Genomic DNA, 22,302 nt, shown 5'->3' with positions numbered 1-22,302 from the left:
CAACGTCTCTGGACTCGTGATGCTATCTATACATTGGGCGGGAAGACGGCTTCGTGATCGTCACAGGACTTACACGTTACGACCGCAGCAATAACACGAGGTCATGAGCAGCATTCATTACGTTCAAGATTCAAGTACCGTAGTGCCTTGATACGAGCTCGGAGTCGGAGACAGTTCCGTATCAGTGTACGATAATGGAGTCAACCAACACAACTTCCCACAGCCGTCTGTGAAGTATATAATAAGTGCACGCTCATACTGCAGCTCCTACAATTCTCCCGGCGTCAATGCCCTCTATTTGATTATCATTCTTCTCAAAACAAGTCATGTTTCGCATCCATCAAAGTCGATTCAGCTGCTGTTCAGTCTTGCTCAAGATCGAATTTCGCGACAATTTCCGAGATGCATCCCTTCCCTTCACTGGCATATCGGGCACGACAAACTCCATGCGATAATCGGACTAGCAAGACTTGAGTTCCTCGCGGAGGATACAACTATAGCGACAGCAGACGGTCGCGGCGCCCCTGGAGGAGCAATAGTACTTGTGACTTCGAGGCCATTGACGATGGTATGTCTGTACACAGACTTCAAAAGCTGGTCTCCCAAAATGATGTTGGTGTGGAGATAGTCTTCCGGATCAGTTCGTCGTTTGGCCAACATCTCAGCATCTGACCAGTTCATGAGCAACTACAGATGGTGCAATCGAGATGCCAAACAGCCCAGTGATCGACAGGACGAGCTGTTCAACAGGTCAGCTCGTCATACTGGTTCAAGGCTGACGATCCGAGGGGCATGCAGTGATATCCGAAGTTCAGTAAGACTGATTGACACTGCTGACCTCTGGCGAGGAGACAAATGTTCCAACACCCACAAACTCTGAGGTACTGGAACTCGATAACAAGGTCGTAGCCGTTGTCTGGTATCGCCGTACTTGATAGCGATGCACACGTGTGCGTGTGGTATTAGAGTCGGGATGGCATCGCGGCAGGCTGTTGGAGTGTCGGAAGCGTCCTGCCGTGCAGGAGCACGCAACTTACAGCCGTTGTTGCTTCATCGCGATGCCGGCAGCAGCACTTTGCTGTTAAATGCTAAATCAAAGGCTCTGATGCCGGCTTCTTCGTCACGCGCACCATCATCTCTCGTGCGAAGTAGATCGACCACCTTGAGTTGGGCGGAGTCAAGCCACTCTACAGAAATGCATGCTTGATTTCCAGAAAGTACTGTGTTCCGTCCGTGGTCACTTGTGATTCGTGATGGTGGGTCTGGTACCATGACGAGCGAACCATCTTGACTCGTCGTTGTCTTCGGCGGCAGGCCACGCATGCGAAGGAGCATGATGAGCAAATCCGCGAAGGGTTCACCTTGCAGCCAAAATTTGTGTGGAGAGGTGTCCAGAGGCCACGCTGGTGGCATTATTCCTTCCTGCGTTGTCCACGAAGGCTCCGGGTCTAATGACCAATATAAACCTGTTATGCGCTCAACACAATTGAGCAGTATGACGGCGGACATGAACGTTGAGACTCGCGACACCTGCTGCCGCTGCAACAGGCGACGTTCGATCTCATTCGTGACAATCTTCGCCAAGACAGTGCATCGAGACTCTGTCATGGCAAGCAGCTGTGCAATTATCAGAACTCGGCTCTGCGAAGTGATATTTTGCATGCCGTCGCTGCGGACGCCACACTTGGCAGCAGTCCCAATACCATTCACCACATTCTCATGCGTCTCCAGCGGATGATGTTGTGTGCTCACGTCAATGTCTTTGTGCGACGCGAGTAGCATAATCCCACTCCATAGCTCGATGACGTTCTTCAGTAGTTGATCCTGTAGGCTGTAACTTGAGCGAGAGGTCTGGCCGGTCCTGGGTGGTGCAGCATTGCTGTCTTCCAGCTCGACCAGGACTTGAGCGCGTTTCAGTGTATTCTGGACGAACGCCGTGCTCTCTTGGCTGATAAGATCTGATGTCGCTTGACGTATGAACTCTTCGATTCTTGCGGACATCGCCTCGCTGTCGTCGAGAAGGATGAAGTCTTCGGTCATGTTTGAATCTGAGCGCTGTGTTTCGGTCTCGAGGGCAGGGTCGACCACCAGTGCTGAAGAAAAGGTTTCTGCGCAGAATATCGTGTGTGTTTTGGGGTTATTTCTGAAGCGCACCACAATACTACCGAGGGTTTGGGACTTTCTACGCCCATGAGCTGCTGCACGCACACTAATTCGGGCTTTAGCATAGAAAAGCCCAGCGGACCACGGTGCGAACTCGTCTGCAAGCCGTGTACGTATGCAGGAAGTCTTCCAAAGTCTTGCCGATTCTACACTTTTACATGTGACACATGGCGTGCCCTCCGAACATGGCTTTTTCAGCATGCGGCAGCGTATACAGGCCCCACGCTTTCGGACTTCCGAAACTTGCTTCCTTCGACTGTCAGAGAATCGGCCGCGAGCCTTTGCTGCGGATCCAAGCCCAGAATTTACATGCTGCAGAAGAATGCCGTGGCGAGGATTACTCGTGGCGGTAGCAGTAGACGTCACGTTGCCATCTAAAAGCGTTGAGAGGCCTGTAGACAAGCCACCATGCACGCGGGCTTCTGATCGAGTTCCCAACGCAGGTGCTGCTGGGTCATTTTGCTCCAATCGTTCGTTCGCTCGTGAAGCTGTCTGTACCAGCGGATCCGAGCTGTGCAGCATCGGCGACGGAGGTAGTGATTCAGGCATATTTGCGGCCCTGCGCAAGTCGAGGATCAGGGCATGATCTGTCGTTGTCTGATAGCCACTATGTGGGATGTCTGAGTCCGGGGTCGCAGCACGATCAAGTCGGCTGTGCGAGGGGAAGTCAAGATGGTGCCTGGACACCTCAGCGAGGGTATCTAGAGCAGATGACTCTCGGGATAGCACGGACGCCGCCGAAGGGAAGCCAGGCTTGAGTTCGGTGTCTACTGCAGCACTAGGACTGCGGTGGTGGTGGTGGTGGTGTCGGGGTGCTTCAGGGCTACGGGAGGCATGATGTTGTGTGGACTGGAGAGCGTATTGCACTTCGTCTGCGGCAATGTTCGGGCATCGTTGGGTGATATGACTGATCAAAGTATCGGTGCGGCCTTTTGGAAACTGCAGCGTGGTCAGGACGATGTGATACGGACGCATAGCAGCCACATGTCAAGAAGTCGCGTGGTGCACGTTGATGAGAGTGGTGGACTTACACCTTCATGGCAGTTTCTGCTACACGTCTTCGATCAGCAAGATGATGCACCACATACATGTAGTGACAAGCAGGCTCGGTACCATGTGTGGGAGTAACGATTGCTGGAATCGTCAAGCTTCTCGCCACGTCGAAAGTGCTGGCTATCGCGAAGGTGAGTGGCGGAGTAGCGAGATGCCGCGTCAAACAGAAGGGCGGCGGGGCACACCGTGGGCACTGACCTGACGATGGCGTTGGGTCGACGTCCCATTGCGCGCCTCTCCTCGACAAGGCTGTAGGCGATGGAGAGGCAGGGAGAGGCAGAACCGACAGTGCTGCTCCACGGGCTGAAGGCGGTGAAAGCAGTCAACAGCAGCTTGGCCGAATTTTACGCAGACTCGCTGCCATGGCGCAGATAGAGTTTTGGGCAAACAGGAGAAGTCCGCAGTATTTAGTTGTAGCAGGCTCGCGTATCACCACATGCAGCCACCGAGAAGTACATACCGCCGGTCATCCTGTTGTTACGACTGCATAATCACACTCCTGCCTCTGCTGCGCATGTAAGGTTGCTAGGCTGCGTGGTTGTCGGCCTCGGCCATCCTTCCAAGGTTGACGGCATACACAGCTCCTCTTTGACTTTCGCAAACGCCGACCCGGCTAAATCGAGCTGCACCTGCCTAGGCTCTAGGTAGCGCCCGAGCGGGAGTGCCGAGCCTTTCTTTCTGAACCGGACCTGCCGTGCTGGCCAGTGGCTCGCGACGAGGCAGCACAGTCGATGTGCCGAGATCCTCAGTCCATCCGGCATCCGAGTCGTGACGATCGCGACTTCCGCAACGAAGAGCCCGCCTTGCCCGCCGCACAGCAGCAGCAGCAGTAGCAGCAGCAGCAGCACCTCGTGGAGTCGTGTCCGCAGGGGCTGACGATGGAAGGGTCGAGCAACATGGACATTACCCAGACCCCGGGGGAAGCCACGGCGCTGGCAACGCCTGATAGCGAGAAGTTAAAACGTAAAAGACAGCCCAGGAACTCAGCATGTCAAGGGTGCGCCTCGTTGAAAATGAAGGTCAATGCAATTGTCGCCCACCGCGTGTATCGACGCGATATACATGTGCCTCCTTGCTGACAGTGTGCTGCAGTGCATTTCGACCGACAATGGCAAGTGCGAAAGGTGAGTGTCATATCCAGTCTCGGACATTGAAATGCCAGTCATCTTGCACACGGACCGACTGCCTAGCCGATATCAACATGGTCTGCTGCCCTGCGTGCATCGACAGCACGTGCGGTATCTGATGACATGTACATGTATATGGTACACTGTACACTGTACACAACGGTGCCGGCGTCCATGCCCGCTTTGCTCTCATCTCCTCGTCCATCATCTATCTCATCCTCTGCAATGCCATCTTCACCATCGCCGCTAACAATGTTCCGCCAGATGCATACGCATGGACAGAGACTGCGTGCCTGCCGTGCCCAAGCCACGCAAGCAAAGGACAGAAAGCGGCGTTGGCCAAGAAGGTGACCGAGGCATCCCTCTGTTGGACTTCGCCGCCGCCGCCGCCTCCTCGTCGACCTCTGCACCGCCACCGCCTCGCTTTGATCCCGCTCGTCCAGGGCAGTCAGACGAGCAGGAGAGACGTAGTCTACTGCAGCAACACGATCTCTCAAACTCAGACAGCAAGGCATTTGTCGCGCTGTTCTCTCGTAGTCTAGGCAATATCGTGGTATGTCGATGCGCCGTACGACTTTGAGCCGTGGGAGTTCGACGAGGAGACTGTCAGGCTGACTCTACTGCAGGCAGTCGACGAGCTACTTCGCGGTGTCGACCACAGCTTCGTCGCAAATAGCTTCGCCATATTCCGCCAGCTCCAGCCACACTTTCCCTTCGTGGACCTGAAGCCAGGGGCAGACGTGAAGTCCATGCTTGCACGGCGTCCTTTACTCACGCTCGCCATCTGCACGGTGGCCGCCGCCACATATCCCGCTGCGCAGGCGCGGTTCAGTCAAGCATTCCAGTATGCATTGTCATCCAAACTCATTCTTGGAACAGAACGAAGCATCGACATGATGGCTGGCATTCTGACATACCTCGCGTGGCATCATCACTACATTCCGGACCAGCAGGTATACCAGCAGCTTTCTCTACTTGCAGGCATTGCTGCGGATTTGGGCCTATATCGACCGCGGCTGGACGTGCTCGACCCCGACAGCACACTCGAGCGCGATCGTGCTTTCGTAGGCTGCTATTATCTCTGCTCCGGTCTTGCTGCGACCGGCTTCGACAGACCAAGCTCACTGAGGTTCACCGTCAATCTTCGTCGCTGCGCCGACGGTTTAGCCTATGCTGGAGCTTTGCCGACTGATCGCGACTTGCCCGGACTCTTGGAACTCGCGATTGCCATGGATGAAATGGAGAACAGCATTCGTCACGAGCATGCAGCGGAGCGAACACTGCCGATACAGTTCGTTGACTTGCATGCCAAGACCACCGCTCAGAGACTTAGAGCGTTGAAACGCGAGCACCCTGCTCTCGGCAGCTCGCTGGCTTATGCGGCTGCTACGAACCATGTCTATCAGAGACTGCTTCGAGTCAACGACGCGCCAGATTCGTCCACTCTGATACAGGCTGCATGTGGTGTCAAGGAGTATCTGGAGGACATTCTAGCTAGACCGCCTGCTTTACTGCATCACGCGACTATACTTGACTGGACAAGTTTGGTGGAGAACCTCGTGCTCATGGCTAGGGTTGCCAAGAGCTCTACCCTTTCAGGTGGGTGGGAGGCGGGCGCACTGACGTCGATGCTGCCATGCGAACAACTTCTTGATTCGATATACGGCCACATGTCAGCGGCGCCGCAGAACGATGCCCTTTCACCCCGGAACGAGGCGCTGTTGCAACATCTAGGCCGCCTATCCGAAGGCATCAAACGGCGCGTCCTGCACAGCAGCGTCCCAGATGTAGCCTTGAACGAAGGTGTACTGGACACGAGGTTCTCCGAGAGTTTGCTCTCTGCATAGAGCCGAGTCCGGCTTGCAGAGGTCTATAAGACGTTTCTCCATAGCAGCCCACATGTACTATAGCCGTCAGATGCTCTGCTGGCGTTGTGACGCCACCAATACCAGCAACGTAGCATGAGTGTTCGAAGTGCTAATGTTTGGGAAGACGATCAATATTCTATGAGGTACGTATTTCTTGACGATAGTCTACATCTCGAACACAGCATACACAGGGTCGCAAGTATCGGAGCGATCCAACCGCTTTCAACTTCACAATGTCTGACAACGCCGTGCAAATTTCCAAATGTCACTCTGCCCTCCAACACCCAATCCCTCCCTACGCTCAGCTTGCTGTGATCAATACATAGCTCGTGATGGCATTCATTCGCTCCGCACTAAGCTTCAGACCAACCTTGAGTAATTCCTGTGCAACATCTACGTCTTTTTGCTGCAACTCCTGCCATTTCTCGGGTGTCAGTAACCAGGCTATGCAATCGCTTTCGGCAATAACACTGCATGTCCGCTCTGTCTCGCTGAAGAAGGGGAGCTCGCCGCATGTTGTGCCCGCTACGATGCTCTCGTGATAATTGCCTTGCTCCAGTGAGTACTCGGCCCGGAGGATGCCGGACTGGAGCAGGTAGAAGCCGTCAGCTGTGTCGTGGCGGGCATATAGCAGATCTCCATGCCGGTACTCTCGATAGAGGAAGTAGGGTACAGCCCGGAACCAAAAGTCTTCGTTCTTAGACGTGAGGTCCTGGAAGGCCTGAACGATAAGGGGAAGTGGCTGTCTGATATTTTGCCACTTCGATGCTCGTTCCGGCGTGCCCTGCTCGACGATTGTCTGCGTGGCAGCTTCTTGTCGTAGAGTCGTTCGAGGCGAGCCAATAAAGCGATCGAGGTCCGTAATCATGTTGCTTTTGGCCGGCTCAGAAGGGATTGGAACGGGTGGCGAGTCTCCCCCAGCACGAAGGCCTCCCTGCTGTTTCTCCGTCAGCGTCACCAGCATACCATTCTCGCAAGCTTCCAGCGCGCCGTTGAGGTCTTCGAAGACCTTTGGCGGAGGAGCTTCTTCGCTTTCTTCAAACAGGCCATCCATCTTAAGACTGCGGCCAACTTCGTCCTCGAGGTTAACGCCTGCCACCATCATCTCAACCCCTCTCCTACGCAAGATACGATACATGCGCCCAAATCCTTCAGCGGCCGAGAAGTCCACGCCTGTAACGTGAGAAAAGTCTAGAACTAGATACCTGATCGGTATCGCAGCAAACGCCTCTGCATCGACCAGAGCTCGGACTGTCTTCTCCACACTGACAATACTGCCAAAGAAGAGGTAGCTACCCAGCTTGACGACGCGTATTTGTGGTCCAACACGATGTAGGTAATGCCGTTGTCGCGGATGACGTCGCACTGTTGATTCTGCAATCTCTCCTGAGAACTGTGCGCGGATGACAGTCTTCCTCGAAGTCTGCACCACATAGACTAGACAAGCAAGCCCGATGCCAACTGCCACACCAACGACAAAGTCGTATATGCCCATGACCAGGGCTATGACAACGATGGTGAAGTATTCCAAGCGATGGAGCCTTCCGTAGGTGTCGATGATCGCTTCCTTGGCCAGGTCAATTCCAAGATAAAATATCAACGTCCCAACGACTATGACTGGTACATATCCAATGACGACTGGGCCAATGATCCACAATGCAGCGGTAGCAGCCGCCAGTAGGTACCCGGCAAGCCTGTTGTCGCCTCCAGTCTCCATGAAAAGCACACTGTTGACGTAGACCAGATAGTTCTGTATGCTGCCGACACATCCCGATAGCGTGTTCGACACACCATGTAGTATGAGCTCCCTATTCAGACTGACATTGTCCTCTTCCATCTTCATGGCCAGGTTAGGTATGTTGATGGGAACATGCAAGATACCGAAGAACGTCAGGGCAAATTGTGAGGGTATCGTCATTACCACAGCCTTCCAGTCCACGAGGCTGAACTTGTAATAGCTGTAGAAGTTGTAGAATGTCTTGTCTGCCGCCGGACTCTCGAACACCCAGCCAGCGCTTCGTAGCTTCTCCATGCTAAGTGACGGTACGGCGACTGTGATTATGTAGAAGATTGCCGTGATGCCGATGTAGTAAGCTGGAACCAGGAAGGGTCGGTCGTAGTGTCGCTTGACGACGAGCAGGGTTACAGCCAGAGTCAGAGGTGGCAGCCATTGTGCTAGACTCATCGGTGCAAAAAGCTTTTCCAATACCTCACGAGAGAAGTTGAGGTTGCCGTCTAGACGGACCGAGACTTCGACTCCAGTCAGAAAGAGAAATATCCCGACACCGCCGATACAGCCCACCAGGATAGAATGCGGGAAGAAGCTGACTATCGATCCAAGCCGGGCAGCACCAAGACCAAAGAAGACGATGCCAGTCAGAATCGAGCTCATGGCATATGAGGTAATGACGGTCGCTCGGAGAGCGTCCGCGTTGTCAGTCCCCAGGACACCTATTATCATGTAGGTCATTTTATGAAAGAACGGCACCACCTCGATCATCTCTGATCCAACACCGCCACGGAAGATGCTGCCACTCGAGTAGACGAGCTGGGATACGATGCAGCTTACATAAAACATCGATACTCCATCCGCACCCATATCGGCGAAAGTTTCTTCTCCGAGGGGGAAGAGGATTATGCCATAGGACAAAGCATCGAGCAGATTTAACAGCAGCCCTAAGAATACCGACGGCAGCATCGTGACAGGTCTGACAACAATAGTCTGAGCGATCTTCTGCACGTCCCACGTCTTGGGTCTGCCCAATGCTTTAACAGCATGCTTTACTCCAGTGATAGGCGATCGATGGTAGGGAAGTCGATTCAGTATATTTCGTTTCGCCGGCGCTTGGGCCTCGAGCTCGCCGGTAGCATCGTAGGTAGGCTTGCGAGTAGAGCGTATTCGTTCCCGTGGCAGCAAAGGAGACCTCTCGTTCATGTTGACTCCGTGGCCGTCTGTCACAACAAGCTCAGGAGCGCGAGAGTCCGAGCCTCGGGTGTTTGAGCCCAAGCTTGAAGCTGATAAGATGTCGTTGTCCCCGTGGATCAGGAGAGCATCATCGGCGTGGGAGAGCGTTTCCGGAGCCGATCCGCGATGCTCACCCTCAAGAGGAGTTACAGGTTCGGATACTTCTGCAATGATATCAGTCGATAGGTTCGTGCCCACCGCTCCTGAAGCATCGGTGTCGTGTCTGTTACGCTCGAATCGGTTTGAAAGCTCTGAATCGTCCAGAAAGGACGACGACAGCTCGGCAGTCTGTTCTCTTACCCCAGACGATGAGTACTGGACGTCTATCATGGATTAGAATTATCGGAGAGAGCAAGCTGATCAGACACGCCCACTTACCCTGACTGCCTTTCTGATTCACATTATGTATGTAAGACCTGCTCGGAAGACTGCCGTAGGGAGCGCCTGCCGACGTGGTAGACAGAGCTCTCGCTCTGGGAACAGGTTGCCTGGGGGTCCTGCCGGTCGAGCTCAGATCGTATGAGACAGCAGCTGAAGTATGGCTGGACGAATCATCATTGCCCGGTAAAGCTTGCTGGGCGCCGTCAGCGGTGGTGATTGAAGACATCCTCCGCCGCTTGAAGAACGACATGTTTGCAAGGTAAGACGCGAATGGCGCCACCCAAAACCCGAAGCTCGCAACGCACAGGCCACGGCACAATGCCGAACAGGTGTATGGAGCCTGGCACACTCCTGCAGACTACCGCATCTCTGCTGGAGCTGTGATGAGTGCCCGGACGCGGCGGATGCAGTCACCAGCCCACGCAAATCTAGTCGAGTGAGGACGTGTGATCGCCTCCCTGTGCTCACACCCAGGGCCGCCGAGTTCATGCAAAAACGAATCCCTCGTCGATGGTCGTGAGATAAGCTCCGTTCGTTGGTGGGTGGTCGAAACAGGGCAGTCGACTTTTTTGAGTCGGAAGGTCGATGGCGTGTGCGGCAACAACCTTGTGAGGCCGGGACCCTCTTCAACGGCTGGCGTCTTCTGACCTGCGGGCGGACTCTAGGCTCATCATGTTCACAAGGCACAGCGAACGAGGCAGGATCCGCAATGCACGAAGAAATTTTCTTCACACACACATGATGAGAGTGGAAGACGTGCACTACGAGGTGGAAAGCCAGCTCCACTTTGAGAAGGACGACTAGACTAGTGGGCGGGGCGGATGGCTCTGCGAAGGCAAGCAACGTCAAGCTCGGAGCGATATTCTCGACTGACGGCAAGGCATAATAAGGAATACCATGTGACTGCTGTGAGAGGCCGAGGGCCCTATCTCATAGCTCAAAGGTGACTAGACGTGGAGGCATACATGCAGCTTCTGCTGATGTGCGTTGCACCGACCGAACTCTGCAGCTAGCTGCGTGCACATCTCCGCACCTCACCTCACCTCACCTATAGTGCTATGGTCACCGACCTTCATGTGTACGACCTATGCGTTCGTGGCCAGCTCGATGCCTTCTTCCTCTGCCGAGCGCAGTATGTAATTGCGAACCTTCGCATCCGGTGCCAGCTGTATGGCGAGCTTTCCTGAGCCATCGACCTTGTCCGACTCGGCCCCGGCCTTTAGCAATGCGAGCGCTGTATCACCATGTCCTTCTGCGATTGCGTGGTGCAGTGCAGTGCTGCCGTCCATGTCTGTCGCGTTCAGCGCGCTTCTGTGCTCCAACAGCAGCTTGACCATCGGCACATCTCCCACGGCAGCCGCGCGATGCAGCGGCAATTGCTGTCTCCTGTCCTTGACTCTCGCTGACGCCTTGTGCGCAAACAGTTTGCGCGCTGTATCGAGGTTTGACTTGGATGCAGTAAAGTGCAGTGCAGTCTGCCCATTGTTCGTCTTTTCATCAGGATGGGCGCCTTTGGCAAGCAAGAGGTCAACCACATCATCGGCATCCTTGAGGCTTGCCGCCATCATCAAGCTCGTCCACCCCGCGCCATCTTTGGCGTCGACATCGAAGCTCTTCAGCTCGGATAGTAGCTGGACAATGGGAAGGCGATTGTGCGAGACAGCCCAGTGTATTGGTAGTCGCTCATCGTCGTCTTTCCGAGTTGCCAGCTTCTTGTCGGCGTTGAGGAGGGACTCGACTTTCTGTGCTGCAGGATGTTAGTGCAATGCTTCCCCAGTGCAGTGCAGCGCAGTGCATTGCAGCTACTGACTCTGTCCTTCTCGACAAGCCGCGTGAATTGCGAACTTGTCTTGCTGGCTGTCAAGATCCATCACGAACGCGACTTTGGGCAAGAGCATCCATGAAATGACGTATTCTACTGACAGTGTCTGAGAGTTCCGAATTTCTGCAGTCCACGTGACCTGTCCACGCACATGGAAGTTGTTCAGCTCACCTCGCCTCGTTTTGCTTCTATGCTGTATCTATGCTATCATGGTCCTCTAGTCACCTCTTCGTGCACCGGCTTCTTCTCCATCAACGTGCAACCACTGCGACCTGCGCTCACGTACCACGCCGCCGCTCGCACTATCTCAAGAACGGTCTCGATTTCCTCGTCACTCTGCGGCGCATAAACCATACAAAAGCCTACCGGCAGAAAGCGCTTGAAGAAGACGCCTGCCAGTGGATGTCGCTCGCCCCAGCCAGCTTGGAGCATAGTATTGGCGTCTGCAGGGTGTAACGTCATGTGAAAGGAGCCATCAGAAGGATGACTGCAAGCCAAGATCAGAACTTGCATCGCCGTGTCTCAGATGTAAGTCTAGTTGGGTCTTTACTTACAGGTGTACGATTTCACCGCGGCAAGTTGTGTTTGCTGGCACGGTGGAGAACAGTCCTGTACCATGCTTCTCGAAGCATGAAGTGCCGATAACCATATCATTGTTCTTCCCTGGCGCCATGGCTTCCACTGCACGTGCGAGCTTCTTGTAAGTGTGTTCATCAAGCTTCTGGTCTATCTGGCGATGTGGAGCAATTCCTCGAGTGACAGGGCGAGGCCTATCGCGGGGAGGCAGGGACTGTAGATACCCTTGCTTCGTGATGAAGTCGTTCGGTATCGGCGCGGCGAGGAATCGATTTCGCAACGCAAAAAGACCCAAGCATTTGACTTTCAAATATCCATAAACGGTTTGCGGCGTGCCTCCGGGGCCCAAGTCGATCTGGGTATCATTAGCATGGCTCAATGTCTCGTAGAGGCGAGAGATTGACAGGCCCAACATACAAAAGCTTCGTAGTCGCTCTTAAGGCACACCGCCGCCTGCAAAAGGCCCGCGATTACGAGCATCGCTCCAAGCAGCTGCGCCACTACGGTCGCCATGGACGATGCATAAGAGTGTAACATGTGAATAATCAACAACAAGACTTGGATTTGCCTTGGCCCAGTCTTGCGCGTGCCTGCGATTGAGATGCCGTTGGAGAAGGGATTTCGTAGTAGTGCTTTTGAAAGCTTGTCTCCAAGGCGCGGTGGTGTTGTGCCACCTCTGTCTTTTTCTGTTTGCTTACAGGCAAAGCTCCAGCGGACCCTTGCAGGCGACCATTGGCAACAAATCCAAACCTGCCCTCATGATTACATCACAGACAGTAATACGGGCAGTAATGCATTGACTGAGGAGGGCAGCGTTTACGTGGCGACACGGCTTGCTAATACCCACACGAACGGCTGGGCATCACACATTCCAACGCCAGCCGCTGCGGAGGTTTCAATATCGGAGTGGGTTTGCTTTACCAGCACCACATGATAACATACGCGCCAAGACGTTTTGGACAGGGTTTAGCATAATATTCCATGTGCATTGGGGTTGCATCTACAGTTTGGTGCTCTTGACAAGCCCCTTCTTGATACCAGTAAGTTCTCCTCCATATCCTCCACGGCCCTCCCCTCCTTTGTACACGGGCTTGATAGACGCCAGTTTCTTCTTTTTCTCCTCATATTTCTTCTTCTTCTTGACCCGCGGGTTCCGTACGTCCTTCTTCCGGTGGGGAGTGAGACCTTTGTTCTTCTCAATGAGATATGATATTTTGCGCTTGCCGTCCGTTCCTACGACTTCCTCTGGGACCACGCGACCGCCTTCAAGAGCTGCTTGCTTTTGTGCTGCTGCCAAATTTGCCCTGTCAAGCTTCTTCTTTGACGCTCGCGCAGCAACAAGGTCGTAGTAGTCATCCTCATCCGCTTCCTCTCTGATCTGCTTCGCTTGTCGATGGTCCTCTTCATCGCTCTGTCCATCTAGGTCCGCACCGCCATCATCATCACGCTTGCCACGATTGGTGGCTTCGGCGTTCAGACGAGCTTGTCGATCTTTCAGTCTTTCTCTGTAAGGAATGTCATCATCGCCTCCGGCGTTCCTGCCCGCTGTGCCGCGCTTGTTGGCCTTTTGAGCAATTTGTGACGTGTAGAATCGGAGGCTCTTCTTCTTCTGTGCCTTATCGGCAGCCTCGCGAGCAGTCAGCGGTGCCTCCTCACCCAAATCCGAGTCGTCATCCTCTTGTTGCACTCGCCGACTGGTCGATTTGAGTGGTTTCGAAGGTGCAATCAAGGCATCTAGATCTGCGAGACCTGCTTCTGTTCTCTTCAGTCTCTCCGCTCTCCGCTGCTGCTCAGCAGCTTCAGTGGCTTCGGCAAAACGTTGCGCCCTCGACTTTCTCGGTGCTATGACAGTCCTGACCGCTGACTCTTCGACTTCCAGCGGATCACTGACATATGACGTCTTCTCCTTCATGATAAGGGCATCGCTGCTCTGACTCGGTGTCTCGGAAAGTGGCCCAACCTCGTTCCAAAACTCGCGGGCCTTGACCAAGCTGTCCATGACGGGATGATCTCGCAGTTGTACTGCGGACATCGCAGTCGCTTCTGGCTTGCCTTGTGCAGCGGTAGATGTGAAGAGTGAGAAATACATCACAAGAGCTCCGATGTACGCGGACGCGGCTCGGAGCTTCGTTCGAGCAACGGGCGACGTCTCGGCGGCTCCTAGGAGACGCGCATGTATTCCCTGAAGACGCACCAACTCTTTGCTCAGCGGATCAAACTCTGGGTATCGAGCCTTGAGCAGCTTCAACCGCTCCAAAAAGCTGAGATCTGGGGCAATCTGGAGCTGGGGGAGGACCTCAGTGACGACCCCTCGTTTGTCTGAGGATTGGTTATCATGCTTGAAGGCATCTCGCTGCCATTCGTCTTCGTCGAAACCGTAATCTGCTGTCTGCATGGCCTGTAGCTGCTTCTTCTGCAAACGAATGGCTTCAGCCTCTTGCTCAAGGGCACGTTCCTCCGTGTCGATTTCATCTTCGCCATAGAGATCTGCCTTGGAAGCGCCCCACCCAACTTCATCCTCATCTTCTGCTGCACCACCAATGGCCTCATCGTCCGAGTCCGACTGTGCGATGTTCGCGTGGGACGTATCGGCATCGTCGCCATCGAAGTCAGATGCCTCAGCCTCAGAATACCCCACAACCTCTTCATCCGATTGCTGCAGAAACTCCTCTTGTTCTGCCTGTCTTCGTTTGCGTTTCACCTCTGGGCCTTCGCCAAGCCGGATCTCGTCCTGGTTCAAGTGGAATTCATCATCCGAGTCGGCGACATCCTCGTAAGTCCGGATCTTCTTCCTCGATTCGCGCGGATCGAGTTCGATGGGATCCGCCGACACTTCCGCCTGAGCGGCGGCTTTCCTCTTCTTCGCCATGCTGAGCAAGAGAAAGGGCGGCAACGCACGAGGATGGCGCGAAAGAAAGACGACATCGAAAGATTTCTGGCGCTAGCGGACTTACGGCGCGGGCCGACCAAGATCCTTGCTAGTGTCGCGCGTAAAGAAGAACGACCAACGACCACTCGGCTGGGGAGGCCTTCCGCGGCGCCTTATTGTTTTACAACATCCACCACATCTCGCCCTGTTAGTCTCATGTATATTGCTAATGGCTGCCTGCGGGGGAAGATGCAGAACATGGACTGATGCGTTGCTAGGATTCAGCAGCGGCATGCGCGCGCTCAATCGTTGGGACTCTGCTACCAGCCCCACGACATCACTTCCACCACATGCGAGGCCATCTTGACAGATTCGTTGGTCCCAGGCGGACGAAACAGCCGTGCCATGCTGTTGGGTCAGTCAGACTGCAGCAGACGCCGATTGTGTGCAGCCGCATCTATCGTTCCCGATATGATCAATCTCATGTCTTCTGACGCCGTACAAAGTACCCCAGCGAGGTCCACTTCGGGCTGCTTGCTCTACTTACCCCTTCGTAGTCTGCTCTTCCACTGATCTTCGCCTTTCTTTCTAATCTCGGCAGCTCCTGACACTCGTTGTTCGTCCACGCAAGACCTGTCCATCGATACTGTTTTCACCAACAACAAAGAGACTGCGAGACGCGAAAGTGACAAGAACACCGTGGACATGGAGGCATCACCAACGGCAGATCTTTGGCCACAGCGGGTAGACTCGATGGCCAGCATTTCTGTGTCTTCCGCCTCGTCATCGAAAAGTATGAGGACGTTGAGCGCGAAATGGATGCCGTCGTGGCTGTCAAGGAGTGCGGCTTCGACAGATTCCAGCGTTTCCAGCAGAAGGCATTCCTCTTCCACGACTAAATCGTGTCTCTCGACCAGTACTGCTTCATCAACTTCCACAAGATCCTCCGCATACTCCAACTCATATCAGCTGCATGGCCCTTCACCACGTGGCTTATCTGCCCACAAAGAGACTGCTGGCGCATTTGACAGCGCAGCCAATGCGACGCTTGCTCTGGCATCGCTGGCCGAAGGCCCTCTCGATCTCGACGAAGACAGCCACCTACATGACACCGAGACAGGTATACAATCAGGTATACAATCTCACGGGAGACTCTCCACAGATGTAAATCCCCGCAGTAAGTCGAGAGCGACTTCGACAAGATCAAAAGCATTTTCGAATCCGCGGCATTCTCCCGCCGGCTTTGCAGAAGTGGAGATGTTGTCGAGAGACTATCATGGATACTGGCGAAGTTCGTTCACAGCCACCATACCACCCGCTGCTGCGATATGCGGAACTATGCTGCTGACGGCAAGGCTGCCCGCACAGCTTGGGAGCGCGAAGATGACGTCTACCGATCCTGAGCTTCGCCAGCAGGCCTGCTCATTGCAGGACAGCTTTGACGATGGTGCGTCTCCACAGGAAGCAATGCAAGCATTGCACGGATACGGCATAGAAGCAGTCGTTATTGCATTGCGGTCCAGCTTAGATGCTGCGGAATTGCCCATAGTACCTGAACGTCCTGCGTAAGTCGTGCTCGTCCTTACCTACAGGCGATTCATGCTGACCTCGATTGCAACACCAGATGGGCCATTTACGAGAAGATTGCACAAGCGAAGAACTATCCCGACAAGATGCCTATTTTGTGGAATAATGTTTCGAAATTGTTGCACAGGATACCGTCTGAACAGATGGTTACAATCATGTTCTTGCTCTCGGTTGCACGGCGATTGCAGAGTAGAGGTGTCGACATCGATGGTCGGTCGGCTGCAGTATATCTTCTCCAAAAATTATGGCCGCGCTACGTGAGCGAGGAAGCTTCCAAGCTGCTCATGCTTCACTATGACGATATGCCGCTTGACTTGCCTTTGGTTCTTGAGGCTGTGAACTATCGGTTCAGTGGTCGACGATGCAATTTGCTTGCACTGGATGCTAGCAGATCAGACACTACTGCATTGGTGGAGAGTGATCAGCAAGGTAACCAGGAGACGTACTCATCTTGAAGCTGGAGGACCGAACGAGTGTTGGGATAGAGCAATATACCCTTGTGTCACGCAATGAAGGGTGTCTTCTCACATATCCTCATCCGACTGAGTTGAGTGGAATTTACGCAATTGCCAAGGTCGAAGCATGGTCTAGTCAGACGACTGACGCATCCGAGGGGTGATGACACTATCAATGACACATCTAGTGGTCCCGACTCTAGTCTCCGACGATGCTCAAGCCCTCTCAAGGCACACAAGCCTCCTCCTCCACGACTGTCTTCCTATCGACAGCGTTCTCTAGACATTTAGTGCTTTGTCACAAGGCTGCGCCGGAAGAAGGCATGATATCAAATCGTGCAGATGGGGTCACACTGCTTGCAGAGTACTAGAGCTACCAAGGGCAGTCTAGTCCCAGAAGAAGCTATGACAGCCTTCGTCTTTGCTTTCCTCCGCACATCTCCTTTGGGTACACGTTGCTATGCCTGGCACAGGCTACCGCACAAAATGCCCCAACTCCACCGCTTTTAGAAAGATGCACACCATGGCACCGGATACTCGTGTCAGCGGAGCGCTCATGTAACAGTTGCTTGTATCTGACTGGATGCTCCGACCTATGTGCACGATAGCTCGCTCAACCATCACCTGTCTAGAAAAGAGCCCGCAGACGAGATTGGCCGGCATGTGCCGTTGCGCTTGTGACTAATTTGTCGTGAAGGGTGTCTTACACACTTTGTACGGATCCCTCCGTGTTGAGAACAGCATGCTACACATAGTACTTGTTCTGTGCCTGGCGCGCATCTTGGAGACGTGGCAACTTCACTCCGCCGTCTTTGATTACGGTCCATTACGATTTGTTACACGTGGCGAAGGGCCTTCAATTGTCAATGCGTGATTTACACTGGCTTGTCCAAGGGGAGATACAACATGTCTACACTATCGTACGCAGCCACAAAAATGGTTGCACGGGTAGCTAAATGAAGTAGCCCTACTTGGACTGTAACACACTGACGGTATCTCGAGGAAAAGTTGCACCACCGCTAAGCCATTCGCAAATCGTCTGATCAGAATCACATAATGATGCCTTGTCAGCCTCTCGTACCCTGCCTCCTCCCACTTCGGCGCTGCTGAGCGTGACCCGAGTCTGCAGCTTGGTCAACCTCACCTGATGCGTCTGGGCTTGATTTGTAGGTGCCTTCGCCGTGCTCTCGATTACCATTGCTTTCTTGACCTGGACGTTTCTTGCTATTCATGCTTGCTATGGCTGCATGCACCGCCTCATCAATTTGTTCCTGGATTGCTCGTTTCTCCGCTTCGTCCTGAACATCGTCCAGGAGAGCGCTGCCGCCTTTGCAGCTCGTGCCTAGCAAGAAGTCGATCAACCGTAGCTGACCGAAGTTTCCAGCAGGTCCGCTTGCCTGAATAGAATCGAAGTGAGCCTCCATCCTCCGAGCCATCCCAGCAATGAGGATAGTTGATGGCAAGACGGCGTATCCCGAAAACACAAAGAGTTGCTCCAGACTGGTCAAGACGAGGAAAATGTGCCATGTGAGCACATGCCAACGGGATAACACTGCTGGAAGGTACGTTGGCAACCAGGTGGACAACAGGAAGCATACTGGATGATCGTACGACGCCACGAGGCTGAATGGGAACTTCAAAGAGTGCTGCCAGCTCAGATGCCAGGTCTTCAGGATGGTATCATACGTGTGGAACAGCCAACGGTGCACAGCGTAATGGACGATACCTCGAATGACAAACCCCTTCAACAAATCGGTCAGGATGTTGAGCGGTAGGGGCACGATAGATGTCACCTTCAGCAAGCTGCGCATGCGCAGGGCTCCTGTGCAGAATTGCTCAAGTAGTGCCTGGAGCACCACCGCCAGCAGAACGTTGCTCAGGGAGACACCAAACACCAAGAAGAGCTTGTCACGACCGAGCTGATCAGGCAGTAATCTGTGGCCGCGCGCTTTAAGTCTCTTGCTGAGGCTTGGAGCCATGCAATCGCCGAGGAGGAAGGCAAGAGCAGGGATGACAAAGCAAAAGATTCGAATTGCAAGAGTGCCACCAATCTCGAGCAGGATGGGATCGTGACTGCATGCATCAGCTTATGCGATGAGGTCATTCTCGTTTAGGACGCCAACCTCATGACCAAGATACATGTAGTCCATGTGGCATAGAAGAAAACCAGGCTCGCCGTTGTCGACGAGCCGCCATACAGTGGCACGGCTAGGAACGACAGAAGCGGTAGCGGTAGGGTGACGAAGCTGGCGACTTTGCGCACCAGCGCGCCAGAGAGGTCGGAGAAGCTTGACGGCAGGGCGGATGTTCGACCTTGGAGGTAGGCGTAGCGGTACAATGCTTTGTCGCGGATCGATGGAAGGGCAGACATCGCGGGCGATGTGTCAGGCCAAGACAGGGCGTGAAGTTCAGCTGAGGCACAGTGCAGCGTTCATCCGACGACACGGCACAGTGGCATTGAGGCAGCGTGCATAATCAGCATCAGCTGTTGATGAGTCGGAGCGAGCACATGCAGCGTAACGGTGTGCGAGCGAGAGCGAAGAATGAGAAGGACAACACGGGATACCGCGCTGGTGCCATGTGCCATGTCATTGTGGACGACATCGACGCGAACTGAATGCCTGAGTGACGTAGTCTAGGTCTACGTCCGTTCCTCCTTGTGCCTCCTCCTCGTCAGCACTCTGATTTCAACACGTTACACCCACCGACCTTCGCGAACACTCCAGCAGGCCGGTACGCGGCGGCAGCGGCAGCAATCGTCACCTCGGCGGATACAGCGACCCGCGTGCACTCTCTCCAGTTGCTTTTGCCCAAAGGATAAGGTGCACGGCGAGCCAGCAGACCCAGCCACGCCAGCCCAAGCCCAGCCCGCATTGCTGATACCTGCCTTAGCTCAGCAAGGAATAATGTACTCATCACGGTACGCGAGACCGCAGGGCTGAGGTCAATGCCCATTATTGGGATTTCTGATCATGCAGCCAAGCACCGGCACCCGGCCAGCGGACGGTCATCGAAGTCAAATCGTGCGTTGTTTGCAAGAATAGAGAGGCTCTAAGGTATGCACGCGGTGCAGTCTGCGCTGCAGCATCCGCCGGAAAGTGCTTCACGCGCCTGCGACCACCACACTTAGCGATCCGGCATGCACGCCCGAGCCTGCGACATCTTAGACGACTGCAGCTCACGGCAGTACTTGTCCTTATCGTTTGCTAGTGGTTGCGTACGTCGTATTTGCAAGCGCCTTGCAATGTCAACAAGTATGCAGATGATGCAGATGACTCAGGACCGACCTCGTTGGCCCATATCATCTGGCTCGAGATGACATATGCTGTCTGCAATCTTCTCCCTCGGTGGCATGCTCGTCTTCTTTCGCCACACTGTCAATCTAAACCCACAGATATTTACAGGAAAGGTTTTGCCACGACGATGATGCATATCAAGCGCGAGTATACCACGATGGATGACTACTCGAGGGATTACTACATGTCTCAAAGTCCGCCAGCCGACCCGAGCATACGGATATGCTCTGTAACGAACGAGAACTGGCGTGGCAAGAATGATCCACAGGAAAGGAGGCGCATACAGAATCGGCTGAATCAAAGAGCATTCCGTCAGAGACAACGAGCAGGAGAGTCTCCCAGATTGTACAAGGCGAGGACTGCTTCCAGCGAACCATCATCTGAGCAAGGTGATGAGGAGTCTCCGGCCGCAGATGATGAGGATGAGCCACAGCATTCTTCGGCAGAAAGTCAGCCTACCTCCGCACCTTCCACCACTCAGCCGAATGGAGTAGCCGATCCAGCAACAGGACGAGTTTGGGACGAGTTGGCACAACTCATCAACCGCAATCTCCTCGCAGCGGCGGCGGCCAATGCTACATCAATTGGTGTCAATCTTGCAGCTCTGCAGAGCGCGACCCCAGCAGTCACGCCACGTCCTTCCAAAAGTGGGCTGACAGCAGCACTGCAACCTATACAACTACAATATCAAGTGCAACATGATCCTATCATTGACACCATACCTCATCCTCGACTACGATATAACATCCTACGAGCTATCGCAACTCGACAGCTGGACGCCAACTCATTTACGACCGACCTCAGAGCTTCAGGTGCGCTAACCAACATACAAGGACAATGGTTGAGAGGCGGCTTGGTTGTTTGGAGCTCGCCGGAACAGCTCGCCAGCTGGGAGCTATCGGAGCTGTGGATCCGACGATTCTCACAACTGCTTCAAGGGTGCGATGATCTTCTAGCAGCTACGAACGCCTGGCGGAGTCGACGCGGCGAAAGGCTTTTCCCGACTTCACTGACGGGAAAGTAGCAAGGCGGTGCCTGATCTTTGTCTGCGTTTGAGCGAGCATTGGTGGATTAGACAGAGCTGGTGATGTGGATTGACGACAGTGCGGGCCACAGCTTGATGTAGCGATACGACACGCAATCGCTCAGGTTGAGAATTACTTCAGTGAGACGAGCGACGTGGTCCCGCCTGAACCTTCAAATTTGCAATACAATTTTCATGAGAGACGACTATGAGAAGCTACTGTTGTCCCTTGATTTCGTGTGTGCTGCGGGCAAGCAAGACCACATGCAGAAAGCGGCACAATGCTGAAGCAAGAGGCTAGGCATGATTCCACGTTGCACTGCATGTTTGTAGGCAGGTGCATGCTCGCTCGGCGCGTCAATTGTCACAAGGAGTATACTTGAGATTCTCGGGCTCTTTGAGTCTCGGCATGCCGTTATCATCAAGCCGGGCCGAAACAGCTGGGGATCAGGCATGCAAACTACTGCAGCCATAGCGTGTGTAGGATCGCTTGACGTTGTGAAAAGAATATCGATCAGCTCTTTAGCATACCCCTTTGCCAGTATGATACAGTGGGCGAACCCAACGGAATCACTCAGTGCCGTGGTCGTTGAAGCCAACACTGTCCTACCGCACACATTTGCTGAACGTGGTCGCAGTGTCCTGGTTGGGTTTGGTTGTGCTAGCGAGCGTTCTCTACCCTGGCTCTGCAAGGCAAGACATTTAGGTACATGTGGTCAAGTATTTGTGCCGCGAACATGTACCTGGAGGTCCAACCGTCATCGGCCACCACAATGGAGCTTCCAGTCATTGGAGACAATGACGCTACCAAGCAGAAAGATTCGGCTTTCCTTGGTGGACGGGAGAAAACGGTCGGTACAAGCATCAGTCGACGATCCCTACGTTGGAAAGTGAGCGCGCTGATGAGCAGCATGTGTAAGTACTAGTACGTACATAGGCCTAGCAAAGGCCACGAGCGGCGCATGAATTGTGACACCTGAATCATGCAAATAGTCCAGAGGCAGAGGGTCTGGCCGACATGTTATGATGTTCGTGTTCGTCTTCACCCATCCTTGGCCTGCCTGATGAAATGCGTGGACAAGGCCCCCCTGCTGCGCGCACTGTCGTCGTCTCCTG

At 54.0% G+C, this 22,302-nt stretch overlaps 9 protein-coding genes across 9 annotated transcripts; 3 read left to right on the top strand and 6 right to left on the bottom strand.

Annotated features, from left to right (window-relative positions):
- Nucleotides 1-1,050: 1,050 nt before the first annotated feature.
- CLAFUR5_01222 (uncharacterized protein) lies at nucleotides 1,051-2,040 on the bottom strand (the record flags this gene model as incomplete). The annotated part of the gene is made up of 1 exon (XM_047900370.1): nucleotides 1,051-2,040. One exon carries the CDS (start codon nucleotides 2,038-2,040, stop codon nucleotides 1,051-1,053), a length of 990 nt encoding a protein of 329 aa, XP_047755797.1.
- A 2,054-nt stretch (nucleotides 2,041-4,094) lies between these two features.
- Nucleotides 4,095-6,190, top strand: CLAFUR5_01221 (uncharacterized protein; the record flags this gene model as incomplete). Its single annotated transcript, XM_047900369.1, has 4 exons — nucleotides 4,095-4,235; nucleotides 4,309-4,340; nucleotides 4,608-4,896; nucleotides 4,970-6,190. 4 exons carry the CDS (start codon nucleotides 4,095-4,097, stop codon nucleotides 6,188-6,190), a joined length of 1,683 nt encoding a protein of 560 aa, XP_047755794.1.
- A 322-nt stretch (nucleotides 6,191-6,512) lies between these two features.
- On the bottom strand, nucleotides 6,513-9,807 carry CLAFUR5_01220 (uncharacterized protein; the record flags this gene model as incomplete). The annotated part of the gene is made up of 2 exons (XM_047900368.1): nucleotides 6,513-9,499; nucleotides 9,555-9,807. 2 exons carry the CDS (start codon nucleotides 9,805-9,807, stop codon nucleotides 6,513-6,515), a joined length of 3,240 nt encoding a protein of 1,079 aa, XP_047755795.1.
- An 835-nt stretch (nucleotides 9,808-10,642) lies between these two features.
- On the bottom strand, nucleotides 10,643-11,455 carry CLAFUR5_01219 (putative 26S proteasome regulatory subunit p28; the record flags this gene model as incomplete). The annotated part of the gene is made up of 2 exons (XM_047900367.1): nucleotides 10,643-11,304; nucleotides 11,368-11,455. 2 exons carry the CDS (start codon nucleotides 11,453-11,455, stop codon nucleotides 10,643-10,645), a joined length of 750 nt encoding a protein of 249 aa, XP_047755769.1.
- Nucleotides 11,456-11,586: 131 nt separating this feature from the next.
- Nucleotides 11,587-12,492, bottom strand: CLAFUR5_01218 (uncharacterized protein; the record flags this gene model as incomplete). The annotated part of the gene is made up of 3 exons (XM_047900366.1): nucleotides 11,587-11,866; nucleotides 11,934-12,310; nucleotides 12,373-12,492. 3 exons carry the CDS (start codon nucleotides 12,490-12,492, stop codon nucleotides 11,587-11,589), a joined length of 777 nt encoding a protein of 258 aa, XP_047755768.1.
- Nucleotides 12,493-12,955: 463 nt separating this feature from the next.
- On the bottom strand, nucleotides 12,956-14,824 carry CLAFUR5_01217 (uncharacterized protein; the record flags this gene model as incomplete). The annotated part of the gene is made up of 1 exon (XM_047900365.1): nucleotides 12,956-14,824. The coding sequence occupies one exon, from the start codon at nucleotides 14,822-14,824 to the stop codon at nucleotides 12,956-12,958; it is 1,869 nt and encodes a 622-aa protein (XP_047755773.1).
- A 705-nt stretch (nucleotides 14,825-15,529) lies between these two features.
- Nucleotides 15,530-16,866, top strand: CLAFUR5_01216 (uncharacterized protein; the record flags this gene model as incomplete). The annotated part of the gene is made up of 2 exons (XM_047900364.1): nucleotides 15,530-16,389; nucleotides 16,449-16,866. The coding sequence occupies 2 exons, from the start codon at nucleotides 15,530-15,532 to the stop codon at nucleotides 16,864-16,866; spliced, it is 1,278 nt and encodes a 425-aa protein (XP_047755772.1).
- Nucleotides 16,867-17,933: 1,067 nt separating this feature from the next.
- Nucleotides 17,934-19,237, bottom strand: CLAFUR5_01215 (uncharacterized protein; the record flags this gene model as incomplete). The annotated part of the gene is made up of 2 exons (XM_047900363.1): nucleotides 17,934-18,939; nucleotides 18,990-19,237. 2 exons carry the CDS (start codon nucleotides 19,235-19,237, stop codon nucleotides 17,934-17,936), a joined length of 1,254 nt encoding a protein of 417 aa, XP_047755771.1.
- A 1,055-nt stretch (nucleotides 19,238-20,292) lies between these two features.
- On the top strand, nucleotides 20,293-21,186 carry CLAFUR5_01214 (uncharacterized protein; the record flags this gene model as incomplete). Its single annotated transcript, XM_047900362.1, has 1 exon — nucleotides 20,293-21,186. One exon carries the CDS (start codon nucleotides 20,293-20,295, stop codon nucleotides 21,184-21,186), a length of 894 nt encoding a protein of 297 aa, XP_047755770.1.
- Between the last annotated feature and the right edge of the window lie 1,116 nt (nucleotides 21,187-22,302).

The sequence above is a fragment of the Fulvia fulva genome, chromosome 1, assembly GCF_020509005.1.
Source record: "Fulvia fulva chromosome 1, complete sequence".
Taxonomy (NCBI): domain Eukaryota; kingdom Fungi; phylum Ascomycota; class Dothideomycetes; order Mycosphaerellales; family Mycosphaerellaceae; genus Fulvia; species Fulvia fulva.
This window is presented reverse-complemented; position numbering and strand designations above follow the sequence as displayed.